This window comes from Fukomys damarensis, unplaced genomic scaffold, assembly GCF_012274545.1.
Source record: "Fukomys damarensis isolate Sample0158 unplaced genomic scaffold, DMR_v1.0_HiC HiC_scaffold_16, whole genome shotgun sequence".
Taxonomy (NCBI): domain Eukaryota; kingdom Metazoa; phylum Chordata; class Mammalia; order Rodentia; family Bathyergidae; genus Fukomys; species Fukomys damarensis.
Window position 1 is genome coordinate 103,506,378 of NW_022900928.1, and position 23,275 is coordinate 103,529,652.

General features: G+C 34.6%; 1 protein-coding gene across 1 annotated transcript in view; it reads left to right on the forward strand.

The window, feature by feature from the left end:
• The window catches only part of Carf (calcium responsive transcription factor), a 79,193-nt gene that overhangs the window by 48,636 nt on the left and 7,282 nt on the right, over nt 1-23,275 (forward strand). Inside the window, exons 5-11 of the mRNA XM_033763977.1 lie at nt 263-383; nt 1,382-1,505; nt 3,023-3,107; nt 7,510-7,699; nt 11,646-11,766; nt 20,491-20,634; nt 22,066-22,299. Coding sequence (XP_033619868.1) covers nt 263-383; nt 1,382-1,505; nt 3,023-3,107; nt 7,510-7,699; nt 11,646-11,766; nt 20,491-20,634; nt 22,066-22,299 — 1,019 coding nt within the window. The remainder of the gene's footprint in view (nt 1-262; nt 384-1,381; nt 1,506-3,022; nt 3,108-7,509; nt 7,700-11,645; nt 11,767-20,490; nt 20,635-22,065; nt 22,300-23,275) is intronic.

Consider the following 23,275-nt stretch of genomic DNA (forward strand, 5'->3'; position numbering starts at 1 on the left):
AAAAAAAAAAAAAAAAAAAAAAAAAAAAAAAGAGCATAATTAATTAAGACCATGATGTCTTTCAGGTCAAAGTGACTATTTTGAACCCTAGCTTTGCCTCCTATCAATTATTGTAAGACTTTGGAAAATATTTTTTGTGTGTCTCAATCTTTTCATTTATAAAATAGAGAAAATAATATCTTCTGTATGGTTTTTGGCTCAGTATATCCTGTTAAATCACTGTAGGCCTGTACATTTAATTTTTTTTTTTAATGCTTCCAAGATGATCGTTGCTAGCCCATCAGAGAATGGACAGGTGCTTCATGTAATTCCATCTACCCAGACAGGAATGGGACAAGTGATTATACCTCAGGGGCAGCTTATGGATGCAAATAGTCCTCAGGGTGAGTAAAAATGAGATACCTTGGATTTGAGAATGTTTGGGAATATTCTGGAAAATCACCTTATGAAAGTCAGTGTTAAAAATGATTTCTTTAGGTGAAATTGTGAACTGAATAATTAGAAAAAATCTCAGCCTAAATAAATTTCAAGTTCATTTTTCAACTCTTATCTAGGTTAGCTGTCTATTTCATTTTGGAATTCTATGAAGCTAGTTGACTCCTGCTTCCTCTCAAATGACCAGTGAGCATAAAATAAATTCTTCTTAATTATAATAACAGTGATAATAACAGCAACAATAACAAGTCTAGAGTACTTAGCTTTAGGAGTTTTTTATATTTGTATTTTTATTAATATTTTTGTTAGTCCTGTGGCTCATTACCTTTTTAAACTATCATTTTTATTCTCTTGCCCTTTACCTCTTTTCTGTATTCTTTCAGATTCAAAAATAAAAGAATAATTACCTCATTTCTTTTCACATATTCTTTACCTGTTTGATAACATTCCTATTATTTTGCTTTGCTTTCTTCTCTTTCCCATCTATTTGAATCCATTTTCTAAAATTACAGCTACAGTATTTTGTTGCTCTTCAGAGGTTATGGCTTAAGGTAGATGTTCATACCTTCATTTTGTTATTCTTTTTTAGCAGTCACAAAAAAGAAAAAACTTCTCAGAAAACATAAATACAGTATATAAACAAGAATGTTCTACATTTTCCTATTATATTATAAAATTCTGTTAGTATAACAATTATGTCTGCCACTTTTATATCCTAGCCTTTCAGTATAAGTTCTAAAAACTTAATTACAGAATTTCAGTAGTCAGTATTATAATTTAAAAATAACCAAGTTTATTGGAGTCATTTTCAGTAAAGCATTTTAAATTTTGTGGTCTTTAGCTTCAGAACAATTCTGTCTTTTCTTATTACAAATATAGAAGGTCTAGTTAGATACATTTTTATAGTGTTCAACATACTGATACTACTTTATTATTCTTGTTTAAGATATCTCTGAAGAGAAAGCTAATGATGGACGTGTACTAAGAATGGATGCTCTGGCAGACAGCACCAGTAGTTACGTCCTTCATCCACATGCATCCCTCACATTGCCTAGAAAGTCTGTAACCAGGTGAGTTGGTGAGAAACAGAAGCTCATCTTTTGATAGCATCATGGAAATCTTTTTTTAAATTATCACATCCAAGGGACAGGGATTTAGCTCAGTAGTTCCACTGCCTGCCTTGTAAGCACAAAGTCCCGAGTTCGATCTCCAGTACCAAACAAAACCAAATTTTCTCATTATAGAACCAAAATTATCACATCCAAAAGTGACTGACTGGGCCAGGGATTTAGCTCAGTGGTTCCGCCACCTGCTTCTCAAGCTTAAGGTCCCTCGTTTGATCCCTGGAACCAAAAAAAAAAAAAAGAAAAGAAAAAGTAACTGACTATAAAAAAAATGAAAAATTCAGAACATGGAAGAAACTATCATTAAATGTATATTTAATTAATTTAGTAGCTTCTTGAAAATAAAGCTACTGTAGAAACTGCATATCAAATATGCGAGTGGTGTCATTTGGCTATGGATCTTTAGAAACTATATGACGGCTTCTTTTTATTTTTATTTTTTTGGTACTGGAGATCGAACTTGGGATCTTGTGCTTGCAAAACAGGCAGCAGCACCACTGAGCTAAATCCCCAGGCCAATTCTTTTGTGATAAAATGTTTTTGCTACCTGCTATTTGTGTGTGTGTGTGTGTGTGTGTGTGTGTGTGTGTGTGTGTGTGTTTTGTTTTTGTTTATTTGAGACAGGGTCTCACTATGTAGTTGAGACTAACCTGGAACTCACTATGTCACTCAGGCAGGCTTTGAACTCACAGCATTCCTCCTGCCTCAGTCTCCTGAGTGCTGGGATTATAGGCATGCACAACCACACTCAGCTGTTTGTGTGGTTTTTGTTGTTGTTTGATTGTTTTTTAGTTTTTGTCTTAAAATAACTTCAAATAATTTAGAGAAATAAAGAATCAAGAATCTTTTTATGGACTCACAATATTACTATTGTTTTTTTGAGACAGGGTCTCACTATGTAGTTCAGGCTCATGTTGAACTCACCCAGGCTGGCTTTCAAACTCATGGCAATCCTCCTGCCTCAGCCTCCCAGAAGCTGGGAGCTTGTGCCACCACACCCAGCTATGTTTGTTGCTCTTAACAGTCATCTGAAGTTGTTTTATTAGCTCCTTTTTTGATAAATGAAAAATAATTGCATAATGAGAAGAATACAGCTGGGTGTGGTAGTGCATGCTTGTAATCCCAGCACTCTGAAGTTTGAGGCCAGGTTGGGCAGACTGAACTACACAGAAAAAGGCTCTGTCTCAAAAAACCAAAATAAATAAACTTTGAGGAAGACATATAAAATACTTAAATATTTTGAGAGTACATATAACCTGGAAAAAAGTCCCTTAATTTAGTAGTTAATAAAATAATTATGATTAAAGAAAATGATAATAAACCATCTGACCAACTTATAGTTAAAATTTTTACTGATGATCTCAAGATATTGTCTTTGACACTGGTAAAGAAGATAGAGCAATTAAATGCCTTTCATGTATGTAGAACCATGTGTTTATATATGTATTCCTTCTCTATCCCAGAATGCTTGAGGAACCTTTGCTAGCTCCTCTCCAGCCTCTTTCTTCTAATACACCTATATGGGCCTGCCGTCTTAGGAGCTGTGAGGTGAGTTAAAATAACCCTTTCCAAGAATCATTTATTGATTATTGTCATAGTTCATCTCATAATACCCACTTTTGAGTACAGTTAATACAGGATATGTCTGTAGTGCTTCATATTTTACTAAATTTGACCTCATCCTTTTCTTTTATTCTTTGGAGACTATAAGCTTCGTTAAAGCAGCAGTTATTTCCAATTTACTATCGTTTCTTCTCTTGTAGGTTCCTTCCCTTGTCTTCTATGAAAGTTTACTATCATGTGTCTGTCTTTTTGGGGGGGGGCGGTATTGGGAATCTCAGGTCCTGGCACTTGTGAGGCAGGCAGTGGCACAACTGAGCTAAATCCCAGGCCCTGTGTGTCTCTATCTTTATTTTTGAACCATCACTTCTCTTTTTGTACTTACCTCTACTTCTTTTCATATTCTCAGGAGAAATTCTTCAGTTCTCACTTTTGACCTTGTCATCTTTTTGTACATTGTTTGGTTTGGTTTGGTTTTAGTTTTGGTTTTGAGACAGGGTCTCACTATGTAGCCCAAGCTGCCTTGAACTCACAATGATCCTTCTATCTCAGCCTTCTGAGTGCTGGGATTACAAGCATGCACCACCATGCCCAACCTCTTTTTCTGCATTTATCTCTTAGAGGAATTAGCTAGTTTGTTGACTTTCGACTCTCAAAACTATAAAATGATTTTCAGATCTATATCACCAGTTCCTTAATTCTTACTCTTTTCTCAGATATCCAGCTATTGCTTGAAGCTTTACTTGGATATTTCCCTTCATTGTTAACTTTATCCCATATTGAAATTATCTACCACAGTGTAACTAGCTCTACTTTCTAAATTTTTTGTCTGGTTAGTGACAAATAACATCTTCTGAGATACCAAGCACAAAATTTTAGATTAATTTCCTTTTCTACTTTCAGATACTTGCCTTGTTCTTAGTTTTAATTTAAAGTTATATTTCCCCCATTCTTCAATAGACCTTTGTTATTTTACACTTGATTAGAGTAATAGCCTTTCTCATACCACCCCCCCGCACTAAAAGAGATGAGGGTGGTTTTGTTGTTGTTGTTTTTTTGATGGGGTGTTTTTTTTAACACAAGCTCTTAATTACATAGCTTAGGCTGGCCTCAAACTCATAGCAATCCTCTTGCCTCATCCTCCCAAGTACTGGAATTACTGTATGTGCCACCACACCTGGTGCCTCCTATTCGCTTTGACATTTCCATTTCTGGTTCCTAATGTGTATTTTTATAAATCTACTTATCTTTAAATACTGTTTTTTTATTGTCTTTTCTCACTGCCCAATAAGTTTAGTGTAAGTTTTTCCACATTATTTAGCCAGTGAGTTTTTAAAGTCTTCCCTGATCTTCTAGTTATGGTGGTGCACTCCTGTATTCCCAGCACTTGGGAGGCTGAGGCAAGCAAAACCAGCATGGATTACATAGTGTATTTAGGGCCAGCCTGAAAAAAACAAAGAAAAAAACTCTGTATCATCTTATTTTGTCCTATTTTATTTTCTACTTTTCTCTAGCTCATCTTCCACTCTTGTTAACCTAGTTCTCTTTCTGCAAATGTGCTAGTATATTTAGCACTTCACTTATTTTTTCCTATTAATTACCATTCTTAATAGCATGAGTTGTTAATTATTATATAGTTACTAGATTTTTTTTTTTTACAGAAGATACCATGCCTTCTGTGTATGTCAGCTATAGATGATAATGTGTATTTAACTATTAAAATGTTTCATTGTTGAACTGGGGATGTAGCTCAGCAGAATAGAGCCTGCCTAGCAAGTGTGAAGCTCTGAGTTCAGTTCCTGGTACCAAAAAAAAAATGCTTTGTTGTTTTAAACAAATTTTAAAATATGGGAATGAAAAACATTTCTTCAAATTTAATATTTTAAGAAAACTTTCTATAATAAAAGTTTTTACAATATGATATATTGCATCTGTTAGCTCTTTATCATCTTGCTTTTCTAAGTTATATATGTGTGTATATGTGTATGTTTGATATTTTTTCACCCACACTTTTTGTTGGTCATAAAGTTGTTTTTCAGTAGTTTCCTGAAGTTGTTTTTCTGATTGTTTCATGAGGTGTTTAAAAATCATTTTTATGAACCTCACCTCACAAAATGCTATGGATATTAGAACATTTACAATCATGTGGTCAGATCACCTTATTTTAACATTGTATGGTTTTCCTGAAAGTCATAACTCTTATAAAACACTAGTTAAAAGTATCCAACAGACAGAGTAATCTTTGCTACTCATGGATTCTTTCTCTTCTTTCAAGCTATACCAATAGTAAAAACCATTTTTGCTTAATAGCCAAAGAGATATTTTCTGCATTTTACTTTAAAATATTGTTTAGTAATCCTTTTTACTTTTTGATTTCTCATTTAATGACATTTATAGGCATACCTCTAGGCCTGATTGTATTATACTAATTTAAAATTTTTCCTTATATGTTCTCTTCATTTTATTTATATAAAATGTTACAGCTAATTTGTATTCCTAATTTTATTTGTAGAAAGTATCTTACTGTGCATTTTACTTTAAAATATTGTTTAGTAATCCTTTTTACTTTTTGATTTCTCATTTAATGACATTTATAGGCATACCTCTAGGCCTGATTGTATTATACTAATTTAAAATTTTTCCTTATATGTTCTCTTCATTTTATTTATATAAAATGTTACAGCTAATTTGTATTCCTAATTTTATTTGTAGAAAGTATCTAACTGATGGGCTGGGGGTTTAGCTCAGTGGTTCGGTGGCCTGCCTTGCAAGTGCAAGGACCTGAGTTCAATCCCCGATACCCGCCCCCCCAAAAAAGAAAGTATCTTACTGAATAACTATCTAGGCCAGAAGAAGCATTGTCAACATAGCATTTTTGTTATTATTAGGAGAAAGTGTAGATAATACCTGCCATCACGTTTTTTATTATGGGCACACCACAACAGGTTTTTCTGTTTGCTTTTGGCTGCTCTTGGTGGGGAGTAGTGGGGATTGAACCAGGGCCTTCTTGTTGAGCTATATTCTCAATCCTTTTTTAAAATTTTTTTATTTTGAGACAGGCTCAAAGTCACTAAGTTACCCAGTCTTGGTTTGAATTTGCAGCCTGTTTCAGCCTCCCAGAGTGCTGTGATTACAGGCATGCCCAACTAAACATAACAGTAGTGTGACATCTTCCTTTTTTTAAAATATCTTCCTTTTTGTTAGAGGTTCTTCCAAAATAAAATATTTAGTCTAAACAGAAAGAACAAGATCTCCATGCCCACATCTTTGCTCTTATTTCCTCTACGGAGGAAAAATAGATGGAGTTAATTCTAGATCTTAACACAGTTTAAGAGACCACAGTTAACAAATTTTCTCTTTTGAAATAAAAAAATGTTGTATACGGATAATATCAATTTATTTATGATTCATTTATACACTGCCTTGTTTTAAATACATATTTGAATGAACTACATTTGTGCATGTATGCATATACACATTTGTTTGTACTCTAAATATGTGCATTTCAAAGGGCAAAAACTAGAGCTCACTTTGGCAGCACATATACTCAAAAGGCAAAAACTAGTTAGTTACTAAAGAGTGAGTCTGAGGCTGGGGATGTGGCTCAGTGGTAGAACTCTTGCCTTGCATGCGCAAAGCCCTGGGTTTGATCCCCAGCACCAAAAAAAAAAAAAAACAAAACCAAAAACAAAAACAGAGTCTGTTAGATAAGATAAACTATACTAATTTCCATAAGATAAACACAAACTACCAACTGTTTTTGGTACTAAGGCCAAGTAGTAATTTTGCTTTGAGAAGAATCTTCATAAAACAAATATTGAGCCAGGTGTGGTGGCACAGCCCATAATCCCAGCACTTGGGAGGCTGAGGCAGGAGGATTGCTGTGAGTTTGGGACCAGCCTGGGCTACTCTGAGTTCCAGGTCATCCTCAAATACATAGTGAAACACTGTCTCAAACAAACAAACAAAAACAAATATTGATATATTGAGCCAATTATTCTGTAGCATTTTTATAGGAGATATAGTCACAATTTTCATTGGGTTTCAGATTGAGTCATAGTATCATATTAAACTAATCTTAGTTAAAAGAAGCCTCATCTGGAATGGATACATTGCATCTCAGTATTACTTCTCAGAATTTTAATAAAGGTAGCGTGACAGTAAATTTGGCATTCTATTCCCTAACAAATTCATGGAGAATATCTATTTGATGATATTAGTTGAAATCAGATCCAGCCCACTGGTTTTAGTAGATCAGTGATCTGAGAGAACAGTTGACATTCTCTTTTGAAAGCTGAGAAGTTTTTCATATTAGACAACCATCTCAACTTTATTGAATAGTGAATCATATTTGCTAATAAGTTTATTATTCAATTTCTACTACTCGCAGAAAATTGGAGACTCATACCGTGGCTACTGTGTAAGTGAGACTGAATTAGAAAGTGTCCTAACATTTCACAAGCAGCAAACACAGAGTGTTTGGGGGACTCGCCAGTCTCCAAGCCCAGCCAAGCCTGCTACACGCTTGATGTGGAAATCCCAGTATGTCCCATATGATGGAATCCCCTTTGTCAATGCAGGTACTCTTTTTACAGAATTATTTTAAGAGGTTCATTAGCAGCCATTGTTCACTGTAAAAATGTGATTTTCCTAAGGTAATATATTTTCATTTTGGTAGATAACTGAATGTTAATCAATTAAAATGCATATTAAACTAAAAAGAAAACTTACAATAAATATAACCAATTACTTCATGTCATAAATTTGTATTTTAATATATCAGTGAATAAATAATGCTTTCTTTATATTTTATGCTTATGGATAGAAAATAAAAATATTGAAATTCTAGGTATACCTATTAAGATATAAAAAGGGAAATTTTATTTTTAAAATATAATATCCGCTATGCCCCTCTACATATCTAAATATTCACTCCTTTCTTATTTTTTGCAGGACAAATCTATTTCCATTTTAGGTAGCTTATAATTCTAGTTAACGTACAGAATTTGTATGCAATCAAGTTAATATATAGAATTCTGCTAATGAAGTTCTCAAGCACTGAGTATGTTACATGTAATATTCTCAGACACCGGGTTAGTGTTTACCGTAGTGGAAGAGTTTCAAGCAGTCCTCAGAGATCTACTGCAGGACTAGTTAAACCCCAAAATATCTAAAAATAAGTGATTTATTTCTGGACTATGAAGGCACTAATTTAGCTGGAAGAATTGTTGTCTCATCCCTTGACCTTTAAGGTTAATAAGAAATAGTTAAGATTATGGCTGTAGCTGAGTGATAGAGTGCTTACCTAGCATGCATGAGGCCTTGAGTTCAATCCCTAGCACTGAAGAAATAATAATAATAATAATAATAATAATAAAAAGAAAGGTTGATTTAAAAGATTATGAGATAAATTTAACCCCTTTTGTCCAGGTTTCATCAGTATTCTATAAAAGAAATACAGCCTCAGAGGTAAGTGTGAAGGGGCTGGGATATAGTTCAGAGGTAGAGCGTTTGCCTAGCATATGTGAGGTTCTAGATTTGGTCCTCAACACTGATAGGGAAAACTTTTATAAATGGGAAAAACCTATAAACTGTTACAATGGAAAATGGCTTCTGCTGTCTATAACAGCAGTTTGTTTTGTTTAGCTCAGAATCAGCAGGCACCAAAAGCACTAATTGCTGACTGAGGCATTTGGTCTGACCCTGAGATAACAGTCAAGGTCTTGAGCTCCAAAGAGACTGGAGCCACCTGATCATAAAAGTGTCTAGATGAAAGAACCCATTGCTAACATTTGCTCCCTTAACCCTGAACACCCCCCTTCCTATGGACTAGAAGATAACTAGGCAAATCTTAAAGGTAAACTCTCCAACTACAAAGAACTGTTACGTCTGATTGAAAGTTAAGTATCCTGTGACCGTGATTTGAACTGTGAGAATGAAATGTAACCACCCAAATGAAGTCAAGGCTATAAAATCCTATAAAAGGAGGAGTTGTAACTCAGTGTGCCATTGATCCAGGCACGGCTTATGTGCGATCGACTCCCATTGATGGAGTAAATTTGTTATTTTACCTCCATTCTGCTGCCTTTCTGGGTGTCACTAACTGATTCCTTCCATAACAACACCCACAAAGGGGAAAAAAGAAAACCTCAGGAAAAAAAAAAACCTTGATGTCCTGAATTTCTCCTTTTTCCTTCCCCAGTTCCAATTCCCTTTTTAATTCATCATAGATAGCCATTAAATGCCTTTGGTGTGTTTCTTTCCAATCTGTTTTTATTTCATTTTATTTTTTGTAGTGGAGATCAGACCCAGGACCTTGGACTTACTAGGCATGTGTACCAGTCTGTTTTTTACTTAATTTTAAAAAATATTTTAATGTAGATATGAATAAAGAAAACAAAAAGTACTTTCCTTCTATAAAAAATTCAATCACAAAATAATTAGAGAATAACAACAGTTAATACACTGTGTACCATAATCTTAAAAGAATGGCCAAAATGTTACTCAGAATACAAGTCATAGACAAAAAACTGTCTTACAAAAAAGAAAGCTAGCAGTACATAACTGTCTTTCAATGAACTAAGAGAAACTAGTAGTATAAATAAATGAGAATATATATTGAAATATTTTTGAAACAGTGGAATAGAGAACTTAGGTGGTTATTTGAACTTCTCCCTACTTCCTATATCTGAATCATTCTATATTTCTAATTAAAATAGTATATTTTATTATTTTGAATGTTTTAAAATATACCTAAATAATAAACTAAACATTGTTTTGAAATTTTTTGTTCATATTTTAAAATCTATCCATATTTGTATTTATAGATCCTAGTTAATTCATTTGGACTAATGTATAATACTTTAGCATATAACCAACCATGATTACTTTTCCATTGATTATCATTTAGATTATTTTCAAATTTTATTATTAGAAAGAGTGCAGTAGTCAATTATTTATCCTTTGATAAAAGGTGTAGTTTTTCTAGAGTATGAGCCTTACAGTGGAATTGGTAGTTATAAAATATGCCCGTTTCATCTTTGCAAAGTTATCTCAAATTGCTCTCTATAGTGGTTACTCCTTTCTCAAAATTTTTGGACGAGATCTTTCACAATTCTGTAGTTTTGTAAGAGTAGGATTACAGAGCATTCTTTGTAAGTATTGTATAGAAGCCAGGGATTTAGCTCAGTGGCACTACACCTGCCTCACAAGTGCAAGGCCGTGAGTTTGATCCCTGGTACCAAAAGAAAAAAGTATTATATAGACAGCATCATACAATTTTTTTGTGTAATCATACTAAAAGCAATAAAGACTATAAATAGCTTCACACAGTTTAGATCTCATTTTGTAACCAAATGAGTCCCAGAAAACTTGTTTTCCTGAGCTTTTTAGATTTCAGATTTGCTTATAAAGGATTAATGAGCTTCTGATTTTCACTACTTTCTGCAATATGTGAAATTTTCTCTTTCCCTTCCCTTTCCTGCATTCACTTATCCAGACTTTTCTTTCGGAGGAGGAGGATGAATGGGTTGTTGAGACAGGGTCTCCATATGTAGCTCAGGCTGACTTTGAGCTCTATATGGCCCAGGAGAGCATTGAATTCATACAGTGCTCTTGCCAAGTGCCGGGATTACATGTCTATGCCACCACACCTAACTGCATTGCCAGACTTTAAAAAAATCTCTATATTATGGCAATATTCATATGCATATCAAAGCAGAGATAATAATATAGGAAATTCCATGATTCCAGGTATCTCTCATAGAGATTCAGCCTCTATCAGCATATGGGCAATCTTTTTTTTTTTTTTTTTTTTTTTTTGAGACAGGGTCTCATTATGTAATTGAGACTGACCTGGAACTCACTATGTAGCCCAGGCTGGTCACAGTGATCCTCCTGCTTCAGCTCCCGAGTGCTGGGATTACAGGAGTGCGCCAAACTCACAGTGATCCTCCTGCTTCAGCTCCCGAGTGCTGGGATTACAGGAGTGCGCCACCATGCCTGGCTTTGGTCAATCTTATCTCATTTAAAAACCCCACCTACTACTTCATTCCCATAAATGGCTTAACTGCAAATTCCAGTATCACATCCTTACTCAAGGAAATGAATGCTGATATGCATTGGAGCCATTTTAGAGTCTGGTTATATTATTCTAACAGCTCAAATAAAAATAAGATAAATAATTAAAAATGAAATAGATTTTTAAATGATACAATTATTAGCCATATGTAGCATTTATTAATTTCTATTTATAAAGTGATACATTTTATTGTTAAAATCTTATGTCTATCAGTAATATTCAGTAAATGTGTTATTTGCTTTATAATTAAGGTACATTTAGTAAATTATGTGATAAACTTTTAAATTTGTGTTGTACATCTTAGTAAGACATTCCAGTGTTTTCTTTCCATAAACACATGTAATTACAAATGTACATTTTGACATTGCCATCATCAGGTTATTTTTAATCTAGTGTATAATAGATAGACACATGAATTAATATCGACAGTTGGTTTTGGCCTGCAGGGAGTAGAGCTGTGGTAATGGAGTGTCAGTATGGGCCAAGGAGAAAAGGTTTCCAGTTAAAAAAAATCAATGAACAGGAAAGTGGGTCATGTCAGCTCTACAAAGCCACCTGTCCAGCCAGGTAAGCTTTCTTTGTTTTTCATTGTGGTCTTATTTTTGAATAGCAAATATGCACATTTTGCATTAAGTTTAAACAGTGCCAAAAATATGCATTGAATTCTCAGTTTTCTTTCATTCCTATTCCCTGTGTCCCTCTTTAAGGCCACAATGCTTAACAGTTTCTTGAGTCATCTAACAGCATATTCTGTGTATACATGCTTCCTCTACCCCCATAAATATTTTGAATATTTCAGTAAAGCTCACTGATATTTTCTTTCATTACAGTTAGGTAATAGTGTGCCCTTTTTCCTGCTATGAATTCAGTAGTTATATACAACATAGCTATCATGCTACATACTAATAACCACATGGACTAATACACATTTTGCTTTTTAAAAATTCCTACTAGCTCCAATCTGACTGTGTTTGTATGTAAGTATTTTTAATAGCCAACATACCATTTATGAATGTAACTGTGTGTGAGAGAGAGAGAAAGAGAAAAAGAGAGGTAGATAGGGAGAGAGAAAGAGAGAGATCCTGGAGATTGAACTCAGAGCCTTCACACTAAGCTACAAATATGTCTTCAGCCCTTTTTATTTTTCAAAACAGAATTTCACTAAGTTGGTCAAACTAGATTGGGACTTGCTTTCCTTCTGTCTCAGTCTTCCAAGTAGCTGGGAATTATAGATGTGTGCCACTGCACCTGGCTTAATATCTTTTTATAATTTCAACAACTCATTTGTATCTGTAAAGCTCAGAATACCAATACATCTGTAGTTAAACTTACAGAAATTGTCTTCTAATTGTTTTACCCTAAAATAAAGCCCATACTTCTGTATTGGCCAGTGCTTGCTCAAGCTCCATGGATGCATTAGAATAGTGGTCCTGCAGGATCACAGAGTTCACTAAGCAGCACTTAAGAGTAGCAGATCTCAGCCCAGGTAATTTTCAGAGTTGCCTGTGAATTGTTTAAACATTATAGGTGTCCAAATGTTGAGGCACAATATCTGGGGTAGTTTTGCTGTATGCAGAGTGTAAAGCCATGAACAAAATGCTAGTGTTCTGTGTATCTGGACCTGTTGGCCCTTATACCTGTCCCCCTTCCTGGCACTATTGGGAAAAGGGTGCAGGATGCCTTCCTTGCTTGCCCTTTTGCTAGTGATGTGAGATTAAGAGGAGGAGGAGGATTAAGAATACTCAGGGCATGTCCCTCTTGGGCTACAGCCCCAGTGATGGTAAGCCTTTTCAGGGCTCTATCAGTGGGGACAGTCAACTCAGCTGAACCTGGGCCCAGTGAATAGATTCCTTTTGTACCTCTGGCCTATGGGTGGTAAAGGCTTCTTAGTCAGTCTGTGGTTTTCTTTATTGAAGGCCCTCTGTTTTCTTACTGGGGTGGGAGCCCTTGCTTGATTGGATTCTCCCCAACACCCTTTGTAAATACTTCTGGTGTCTGGGTCCACTTGCATGTGCCTGCTGCATGCAGTTACCATGTGCATAGGTTAGCACCAATTGCTCCTGTCTGCAGTTTGTTCATTATTTGATCTGTATGATGCTTCTCATAGTGCTACGGAATCGGAGCATATATCACATTTATTAAGTCTTGGTTTTTATCACCAAGCCAAACTGAGCCATCAGACTATTTTTTTTCTTTTTATTGAGTTTATTGGTACAATACAGATATACAATACAGTTATATTCATCATTGGAATTCTGTACCTTTACATAATAGGTCTTGATTCTCATTTTTTCCCCTTGTCCCTGCCCTCCCTTCACCCCCTCCTCCCCTCCCCATTTACAAACACTTTATTTCCATTTTTTCAGTTTCTCATATTTTTTTCCTCTCCCTTATTATCTTTCCCCTACCCTTCCCACTTTCCCTACACCTTTAGCCCTTTACTTCCTATTTCACATTATTAATTATCTCATTAGGATCCTGTGTACTATTATAGTTTTTCACACCAAAGAAGCTATTCGGTATTTCAGTTAAAGAAATCTCTGTATGAACATTAAAAATAGGGAATCCTAAAATAAAACTAAAAAGGAAAGTAAAAGAGAAAAGGCAATGTTGTAACATTAAAATAATCCTTAATTCTGGAGATAAAAATGGTCCCTGAACATATTTAAATTGTTTCTTGCTCTTATAGTCTTATCTTATTCTTTTTTTTTTCATTATTTAGAGAATACTTTATTAGTTTCTGTAATCAAACCCACGTAGATATGACCTTACATATTTAGTACGATGTGTTACCCCTGTATACATGGAAAAAAAAATAAAAAATAAAAATAAAAAATTAACATTTCTAGACCAATATGGCTGTCCATTTCTGTACAATGCCAAGTCAACACAGTAAATTGGGATGACTTTTTCCAAAATTGGCAGCATTGTTAAAGTTTCCCAAAATTCAATTTATATATATATGTATATATTTGTATAAAAAAACTTATAATAGCAGTATGTTATGCATCAACAGCAGCAACAGCTTTTCCAGGTTCTGCAGTCATCTGAACAAAATTATAGAATTCAGCACATTCTATTAACAAAAAACAAAACAAAACAAAAAGAAACAAAGAAAAGAATAATATCCAGAAAACAGCAAAGTTCTGTTGCTGTTGTGGTAACTGGCACCATTTTTTTATTAGCATCTTAATCATCATCTGGAAAGAGAATATTCTAGAGTAATATCATTAAATGTAGCTCTGATAAAGCATGGTCCCTACTGTGTATCCTAAAGCAGGTATAAGATATTTTACATTCATAGAGGTATGATACAGTACTGTCCTACATCAGTAATACTAGAATCAGTTTTGGTTTGAAATTTACTTTGTCTGCAAATAAGATTGCTACCCCTGTTTTTTTCTGGGCTCATGTCGCATTGAGAATTGTTTTCTATCTTCACTTTCAGTCTATGGGCTTCTTTGTGTACTAGGTATGCTTTTGTATGCAACATATTGTTGGATTTTGCCTCTTATTCCATTTTGCCAGTCTATTTCTCTTGATTGGTGAGTTGAGGCCATTGACATTGATGGTTATAACTGATATGTACTGACTTATTATTGACATGTTATTGGCCTTTTGTTGACTCTTTATTTTTTCACCTTCTCCTTTTAATTTCTTGCCTTGCCTGTTTGATTTGCTCTGTTGGGCCTCATGGTGTTGTTGCCTTCATTGTCTTTTTCTAGGATCTTGTTTAGAATTGCTTGTAGTGCTGGTTTGGTATTCATGTAGTTTCTCAGGTGTTCTTTGTCGTGGAAGTGTCTTATTTCCCCATCCATTTTGAAGGAGAGTTTTGCAGGATACATCAGTCTAGGTTGGAGGTTGTTCTCTTTAGTACTTGAAATATCTCATTCCAGGCTCTCCTTGCCCCAAGGGTTTGTGTTGAAAAGTCTGCTGTGATTCTGATGGGCTTTCCTTTGTATGTGATTTGTTTCTTTTCTCTTGCTGCTTATAGTATTTTGTTCTTCTGTTGGTTTTCTGGGATCTTGATTATTATATTTCTAGATGTAGATTTTTTTTGATTGTAGCTAATTAGGGTCCTATATGCCTCACTTATCTGAATTTCAAATTCTTCCCCTCTGTTTGGGAAGTTTTCTGTCATTAATTCTGCAAACAGCTTTTTTAAGTCATTTGTATTTTCTCCTGCTACTTCATGGATTCCTATCAGTCTTATGTTATTCTTCTTTGCATCATCTAGGAGTTGTTGGATCGATTTCTCATGATCCCTTACTGTTTTTAAGAGACCTCTCTTTTCATGTTCACTGACTGCAATCTTATCTTCTATATGTGAGAGTCTATCTTCGCATTCTTTTATTCTGTTGCGTACACTTTCTATGGAGTGTTTAATCTCTTGGATCTGTGTTTGCATCTGTTTTATGGATTCCATTTCTTTCCTATGTTGGGTGTTTATTTTTTCCATTTCTTTCTTGTGCTGGGCCTTCATGGCTTCTATCATGGTCCTGAGCTCATCTATGTTTTTGTCAGTTTCTGCTCTAGAGTCTCGAATCACGACTTCCATTTTGCTCACTATCACTATGGTTATCTGGGAAATTATTTCTGTTTTGAATTTTTCTAGGGCCTGATTGATTTGTTTTGTTACTTCCTGTGCTTTGAGTTCAGGGTGTCCTGGTGGTTCACTATCGGCCTTTTCATCCTCATTTGCCCTACTGTTTGCCATTGGTGAACTGGAAGTCTGTCCTTGTATCTTGCTTAAGTGTTTTCTCATTTTAATTTTTGTTGTTGAACTGTTCTTGGTTTAATCTCTGGGTTATCACCCAAATCTTCCTGATATATTTGCACCCTAGCTTCTGTGTCTCTAACGACCCACAGACATTCTCAATCTTCATAACATCAGAGAAACAGCTCATCAAATCGATTGCAATGCTTTATCCCAACTGATACAATCAGCAGAACATTGAGATCAAGCACAACTTGGACACTGACCACCTGTGGTAGTCACTAGTCTATCACCATTAAATCATTTGAATTAAATTGAAATCAAGAAGCAGTCCAGAACATGTCTGCAGTGAACAAAATTTCAATATAGTGTATTTACCATTTAATGGCTCAGACAGAGCGAGGATGCAAGTCCCCTGGTCTCAGTTAGCTGATGGCTGAACCCCATGATGCTGACTGACCTCGGGCTGCAAGACCCAGATTGAGTTCCCCAACCTTCTGAATGGTTGAACTCCACAACATTCTATTACAGGTTTCCCACACCCTTTCTTTAAAGATGTTCAAAGTTGGGAACTCAGAAAAATACCCTTGATGACCACCTCTGCCTCTGCAGAGTGGGTCCAAAGACTGGCACAGTCAGGAGGTCTGAGAGTGTGGGGGAGGGGGACTTATGGGAGTTCAGGGGCGCCCGCATGGGCTACCTTCCCAGCGCTTGAGCGATGGTGGCTGGGTCGGGAGCAGGCGTGGCTCTCCTTCCCGCAGTGGATCGGGGCCCAGGCTGCCTCCCCGTGCTTCCATCAGACTATTTTTTTGTGTGGACAGTGTTATATTATTCCCCAAAACCCAGCAAGAATAATCTTTATTTCTCGGAAGCACATTTGAAAATAAGTTATCTGTAATATGAAAGATTCAGAACATACTTATTTGGATGCAGCACATACACACTGAAGCTCAAAACATCTCCTATCTGCTTCCCAAGATCTCAGGGAATGTTTTTTATTAGTTGTGTTTGCAGGGCATAACATTTATATTCCTTGTGTGGAGTTGATACATATACATAACACATCTTCATTCCTCTTTTCATCCCCTTTCTCTACCTTCCCTCTCCCCTTCCATTTCTTGATCTCCTTCCCATTTAAAAAAGATCTATCCAAAAAAATAAAACTCCTTACTTCCTATTTTCTTTTCTTTTTCTCTGTATTTATGATTTGCATTTCTTGTATTAGAGAAACCATACAATATTCAAGCTTGTGTGTCTGATTTATTTCACTTATCATCGTGGTCTTGAGGTACACCCATTTTCCTATAAATGACACAAGTTTATCCTTTATGGCAGAGTAGTGCTCCGTTATATATTAATGTGTGTATAAATAATGCTCCATTGTATATAACATTGTACAGTGTTACTTATTGCAGTGTTCTTTGTAGTTACAAAATATTGAAGCAACCCAAACTCCTTCATCTGTGAAAGCATTTGTATAAATTAGGACAGGTCTATGCAGCAGAGTGCTCTGTAGTTCTGGAAAAGAGGCGGTGCTCTGAGCTGACATGGCATGACTTCATGCCGCAACACACCTTTAAACAAGAAAAGCAAAGTGCACAAGAGTGTCTGTTGTGTGTTTTAAAGTAAGGAATACAAGAAACTAGATGAATATCTGCTTATTTTTATTTTAAAATATTTTTGTACTAGGAATTGAACTCGGGAAATTGTGCTTGCCAGGCAGGCACTGTGCCATTGAACCATATCCCTGGCCCTCTGCTTATTTTTATAAAAAATTTTAAGAGAGATAAACCAAAAACTAGTGGTAATGGCACCAACAGTGTGAATGACCTTGGAGTGATAACTCTTTGAGTACTTTCCAGTAGAATTCTGACTCTGAACAATGCTCAACACAAACTAGAATGGGAGGAACCCAGAATGTGACAAAACAATAACAACAGTTAGCATTTAATTAATCCGTTAAGGGCACAAGCTGTGAAAAATTTTCTTTATCATTTCATGTAGAGCTGAACATAATAACATTGTACATATTATACTTACTAATTTGTGAGTCACATAAATGCCTAGCAGTGAAGTTGATGGTAGAGCAAAGGTTACATTCTTGTTAAATGTTGGGAAGTATTGCAAAGATGCTTTTCAAAGAAATGTTACCTATTTATATTCACATCAGCAACTCGGAGAAAGAACTGCAGTGTAGTCATTGCACTGGGTGGGAATAAAAAATGGAAACCAATGAAAGATTTTAAAAGTCTTCTTTACTAGTAGTCTTCTTTCAAATACTGAAAGTGTTTAAAATTATTAGTAGCATAAAAATTTAGAAGATCATATCAGCCAGTGTAGTGCTGTGCCTGTAGTCCCACCTGCTCAGGAGATTAAGGCTAGAAAATTACGTGAGTGAGCCCAATGAGTTCTGGACCAGCCTGGGCAACATAGCGAGACCCTGTCTCTATCAAAGCAAACAAAAGATGATACCAAATGATTGGATTGAAACTTAAAACATTACATTTTAGTATTACATCTCATATCACAAACATCAGCGTTCTCCCAAAAGTTTTAAAAGCCCATTCAGATGCTTTTCATAGTTAATTTAATAATGTTAACTTTAGGCAATATTTAAATCTTTAGGATAAAACTTTTGAAGATGTGGTTTTTCTATAAAGTGGAGTACTACTCAGCCACAAAGAATGAGAAACTAGAGTCATTCATAGGAAAATGGATTCATATTGAGGCCATACTCTTAATTGAAATAAATACCAAATAGTTTCTCTGGTGTGAAAAACTAAAAGTGTAAATTAAGATCCAAATTGTATAACTGATAATGTGAAATAGGAAGAAAAGGGCTAAAGGTGTAGGGGAAGTGAGAAGGGTAGCGGAAAGGAAATAAGGGACAAGAAAAGATATGAGAAAAGGAAAAAATGGAAACAAAGTCTTCGTAAATAGGGGAGGATGGAGGGGGTGAAGGGAGGACAGGGGTATGGGGAAAAAATGAGAACCAAGAGCTGTCATGTAAAAGTACAAGATCCCAATGATGAATGTAACTGTACTGCATACTTAAAAAGTAACAATAAACTCAATACGATTAGAAAATGGAGTAATACTCAGCCATAAAGAATGAGAAACTAGAGTCATAGGAAAATGGATGCATATTGAGGCCATATTCAAGTGAAATAAATAGGATATACATATGTAAATATCGAATAGTTTCTCTGGTGTGAAAAACTAAAAGTGTAAATAGGGTATATAAACTAGGGTATATAAACTTCTTTTTACATATAAGGAATATAAAAATGTCAAGTATAAAATGGGAGAAAACTTCTGTACATAAATAACTAATTTTATCCTCTATCATTCTGCAAGTACTTTTTTAGTGTCTACTACTCTGTGTCCAGAAATGATGTTGTATACCACAGGAAGAAAGAAGATCCAAAGAGAAATGATATATTATGTAATCTTGGGCAATTTAAAAATGTTGTTGGGGCCAGGCGTGGTGGAGCATGCCTGTAATCCCAGCACACAGGAGGCTGAGGCAGGAGAATCGCTGCAAGTTTGAGGCCAGTCTGGGCTACACAGTGAATTCCAGAGCAGTCTGAACTACATAGTGAGACCTTAATTAAAATGTTGTTGGGGAGAATCAGAAAACAAAATACTAGTAGAGTACATGATAGTGTAATGTACAGTACAAAACCTGTGCATTTGCTACCTACGATAGATATTCCAGAAAGGAACATATCCATGCAAACTCCTACCAGGAAAGAAAGAACAAGTTAAACTGGGTTCTGAAGTTTAGGTTGGATTTAAATAGAGAGTTAGAGGACAGATATAATAGTGTAGGACAATTGTATAAATAAAAATTTTGGACAACTACCTATTTGATATCATAGGAGGATGGGACATTAAAAAATTGAAATTCACAGAAAACTTTTATATTTGAATGGGATTAGACAAGGAAGTTAGAATCATATGAGATATCTTGAATGCTCCCAAGGGACTTATATTTGACTTCAAAAGAGAATCTTCCACAGAAGTATGTGAATGTGAAAGCATTGTGGGATTGACATAGCAAGTGAATTTATGTAATGAAAGAGTAAAGACAGAGCAACCTAGAAGAAATCTCTTAATCCAGGCATGAGGAGATTAGAGCTTCTAGGGAAGTGGAGAAGAGGCAAATTCAGAAGAATAACCCACAAATACAGTACTTAGATATTTTTATCCAAGTTAAGATTATCACCAGGCATGGTGGCAGGTGCCTGTAATCCCAACACTTGGGAGGCTGAGGCTGGAGGATCACTGTGACTTTGAAGCCAGTGTAGGCAACATAGTGAATTCAAAGCCATCCTGAACTACAAAGCAGAACCCTGCCTCAAAAATCCAGGAAAAAAAAAAAGATTATTGTTAATTTGCTAAGTATTATGCACTGAGAATATGGCTTATCTTGCATATGCCTCTGAATACTTTCTTGATAAATAGAATTTTTTTTATAAATTTAAGTTCTTAAAGTACACCTGGGTTGATGTTTGATTTTTTTCTTGAGATTATAATATAATGAAAGAAATTCTTCTTTATCTTGCATAAAGGATTTATATTAAAAAGGTGCAGAAGTTTCCTGAATATAGAGTACCCACAGACCCCAAAATTGATAAGAAAATAATCAGAATGGAGCAGGAAAAAGCCTTTAACATGCTAAAGAAGAACTTTGTAGATGCTGGTGGTGTTCTTAGGTATGATATTTTTATAATTGTTTTATTTTACAATTAATTAGGCCCATATATAAGAATTCTTTTGTAAGAGAAATTATAATTGAGTTTTCAGTTATTTCATTAAAATGGTTTATAAGGCAGATATCTCACTAGCACTAAACTTATTTTTCACTGAATAGGTTATTGAGTTTATTATCCAGAGATGGTAGATTATTCAACTGAAGAATTACATTATTTATATATGCCAAATATAGTTAGTAATACAGTACATAGAAGGCTTTTCCCCAAATGACAAATACGTATTTGTCAACACTTTTTATTATATACATAGTACTTTGCTTCAGATACTTAGTAGCAGAACTTTCAGCCAAATGTGTTTTTTAAACCTCTCTCTGATTACTATAGCATCCAGAAATGAACTGTAACTCTTAATAAAATTTCATTTTATACTCAAGTTTTAAATATTAGTTTTCTTGTGTAGTTTGCTTTATATTCATTCTGGGTGAGAACTTATTGAATAATGAGGTCATCTGTAGGGAAAACACTTTTTGTGTGATCCTTAATAGAAAACTTTTAGGTATGTAAAAATGAGTCAATAATTAGATTCTTCAATGAATAGCCTCCATTTCATTTCATATCAGCTATTATAATAATTTTTTGTTTTGTTTTGTTTTTTATTTTTTTGGTACTGGGGATTGAACTTGGGTCCTTGCGCTTGCGAGGCAGGAGGTGGAATCACTGAACTAAATCCCCGGCCCAATTATAATAATTTTTATTAGCTCAGTTTTCTATTTCTGTTCTGCCGTCTAAGAGACCTGTGTTCATCTTTAGTTAATGCTCTTGCTCACTGGACTAGCAGGAGCAGAAATGCTTTACAGGCAATATGTTGAGCTCCTGTTAGAGAAGATTCTTCCATATATGGCTTGATTGTGATAGGCTCTGAATGGAATCCACTGGGTTGCATCACAGAAATAATGTGGGGCAAATAATGAGAAAATTCTAAAGATGATAATTTACAATATTGTCTCTTTGTTTTGTGGTAAAATTTTATTTAATACAAAATGTAAAATAACCTTTTCAGGTATACTTAAGACCATACTCACCTTTAACTTTAGAGCCATAATGAAATGTATAAAGGTTTATAAAGATTTGTATTTATTTATTTTATTTTATTTTGGGTACTGGGGATCAAACTCATGACCTTGCACTTGTGAGGTAGATGCAGCGCCACTGAGCTTAATCTCCAGACCTAAAGATTTGTATGTAATTGAGTATAAAGTCAGTGTTAGAAGAGTTAAGTCAAAAGCATTTTAAATTTTATTAAATATAACAAAATATTTTTTCTCAAAGTTTTATTCCTTCCCTTGAATATTATGATTCTAGCCCTGTCTAGTAATATTAGATAATTTTAATATTTAAATTTTAATACTTTTAAATATCTTCTCTTACCAGGTGGTATGTACAGCTACCTACACAGCAAGCTCATCAGTATCATGAATTAGAGACGCCTTGCCTCCCTTTGTCACCTTCCCTTTTTCCTATTTCTTCTCTTGAAGAAGAGGAAACTGCAGTCAGAGATGAGAACTGTACATTACCCTCACGTTTACACCCTCAAGTAGCACATAAGATTCAAGAGTTAGTATCACAGGGCATAGAACAAGTATATGCAGTGAGGAAACAGCTAAGGTACAGTAGAAGCAAATTATGTTTTACATTTTTCATTTTCGCTTATTGGTTTAAACAATACACTTAATATATTACAGATATTTTCCGGGATATGTTCTATCAGAATAAATAAGGAATTTGGATTATTAGTATATTATAAGAATCTTATTTACAAACCAATAATTTTCTAGCAAACACTTCCAACAAATAAGCCATTCCATAATATGACTTATAATCTTGTTACTCATTTGGGACATTCCATATTTGGCACATTGGACTGTTTCTAAATGGTGTATGAATTGAATTATGTAATACATACCTTTAGAGAAAAACTTTTGTAGAACCAAACATTTCAAGATACTTATTTCATATTATATGAAAAGTGTTTATATTTATTAGGACAAAAACATTTGGAGAGTTCTTTGTGTAATGACATTGTATTTGTGGTACTCTGGTCTAATTTTATTGATTCTCAATAATTAAAGTATTTACTGCAATAATACTATATATTACATTTATTTTAATTTATTTTTTATTTCCATGTATTATATATAACAGTAATAAATATTGAGTAGTACAAAACTTAGACCAGAGTACTATGAATAAAATTTCATTAAAAAAAGGACTATCCAAATTCTTTTGTTATAATTGATAATTTAAGATTTTAAAATGTAAAATAATTTTAATTATTATTATTTGGTGATGCTTCCTGTGTTTGTGCCATATCCTGTGCTGAGTTCTTTACATATACTATCTTCCTTTTAGTCTTACAACAGTAGTATAGAGCTGGTATACTTATCCCCATTCTATTTATGAGAATATGGAAACTCAGAGTTGTTAAATAATGAGCTTATTAAAAAGCATCTTTCTTAGCTTCTATTAATATTTGGAGTAAGAGGTATTAAAGCATCAGAATAATTGATACAAGAAAAATATGACAAATTGCCATTCAAAAGTAAATACTATGAGCCGGGCATGGTGGCACACCTGTTGTCCC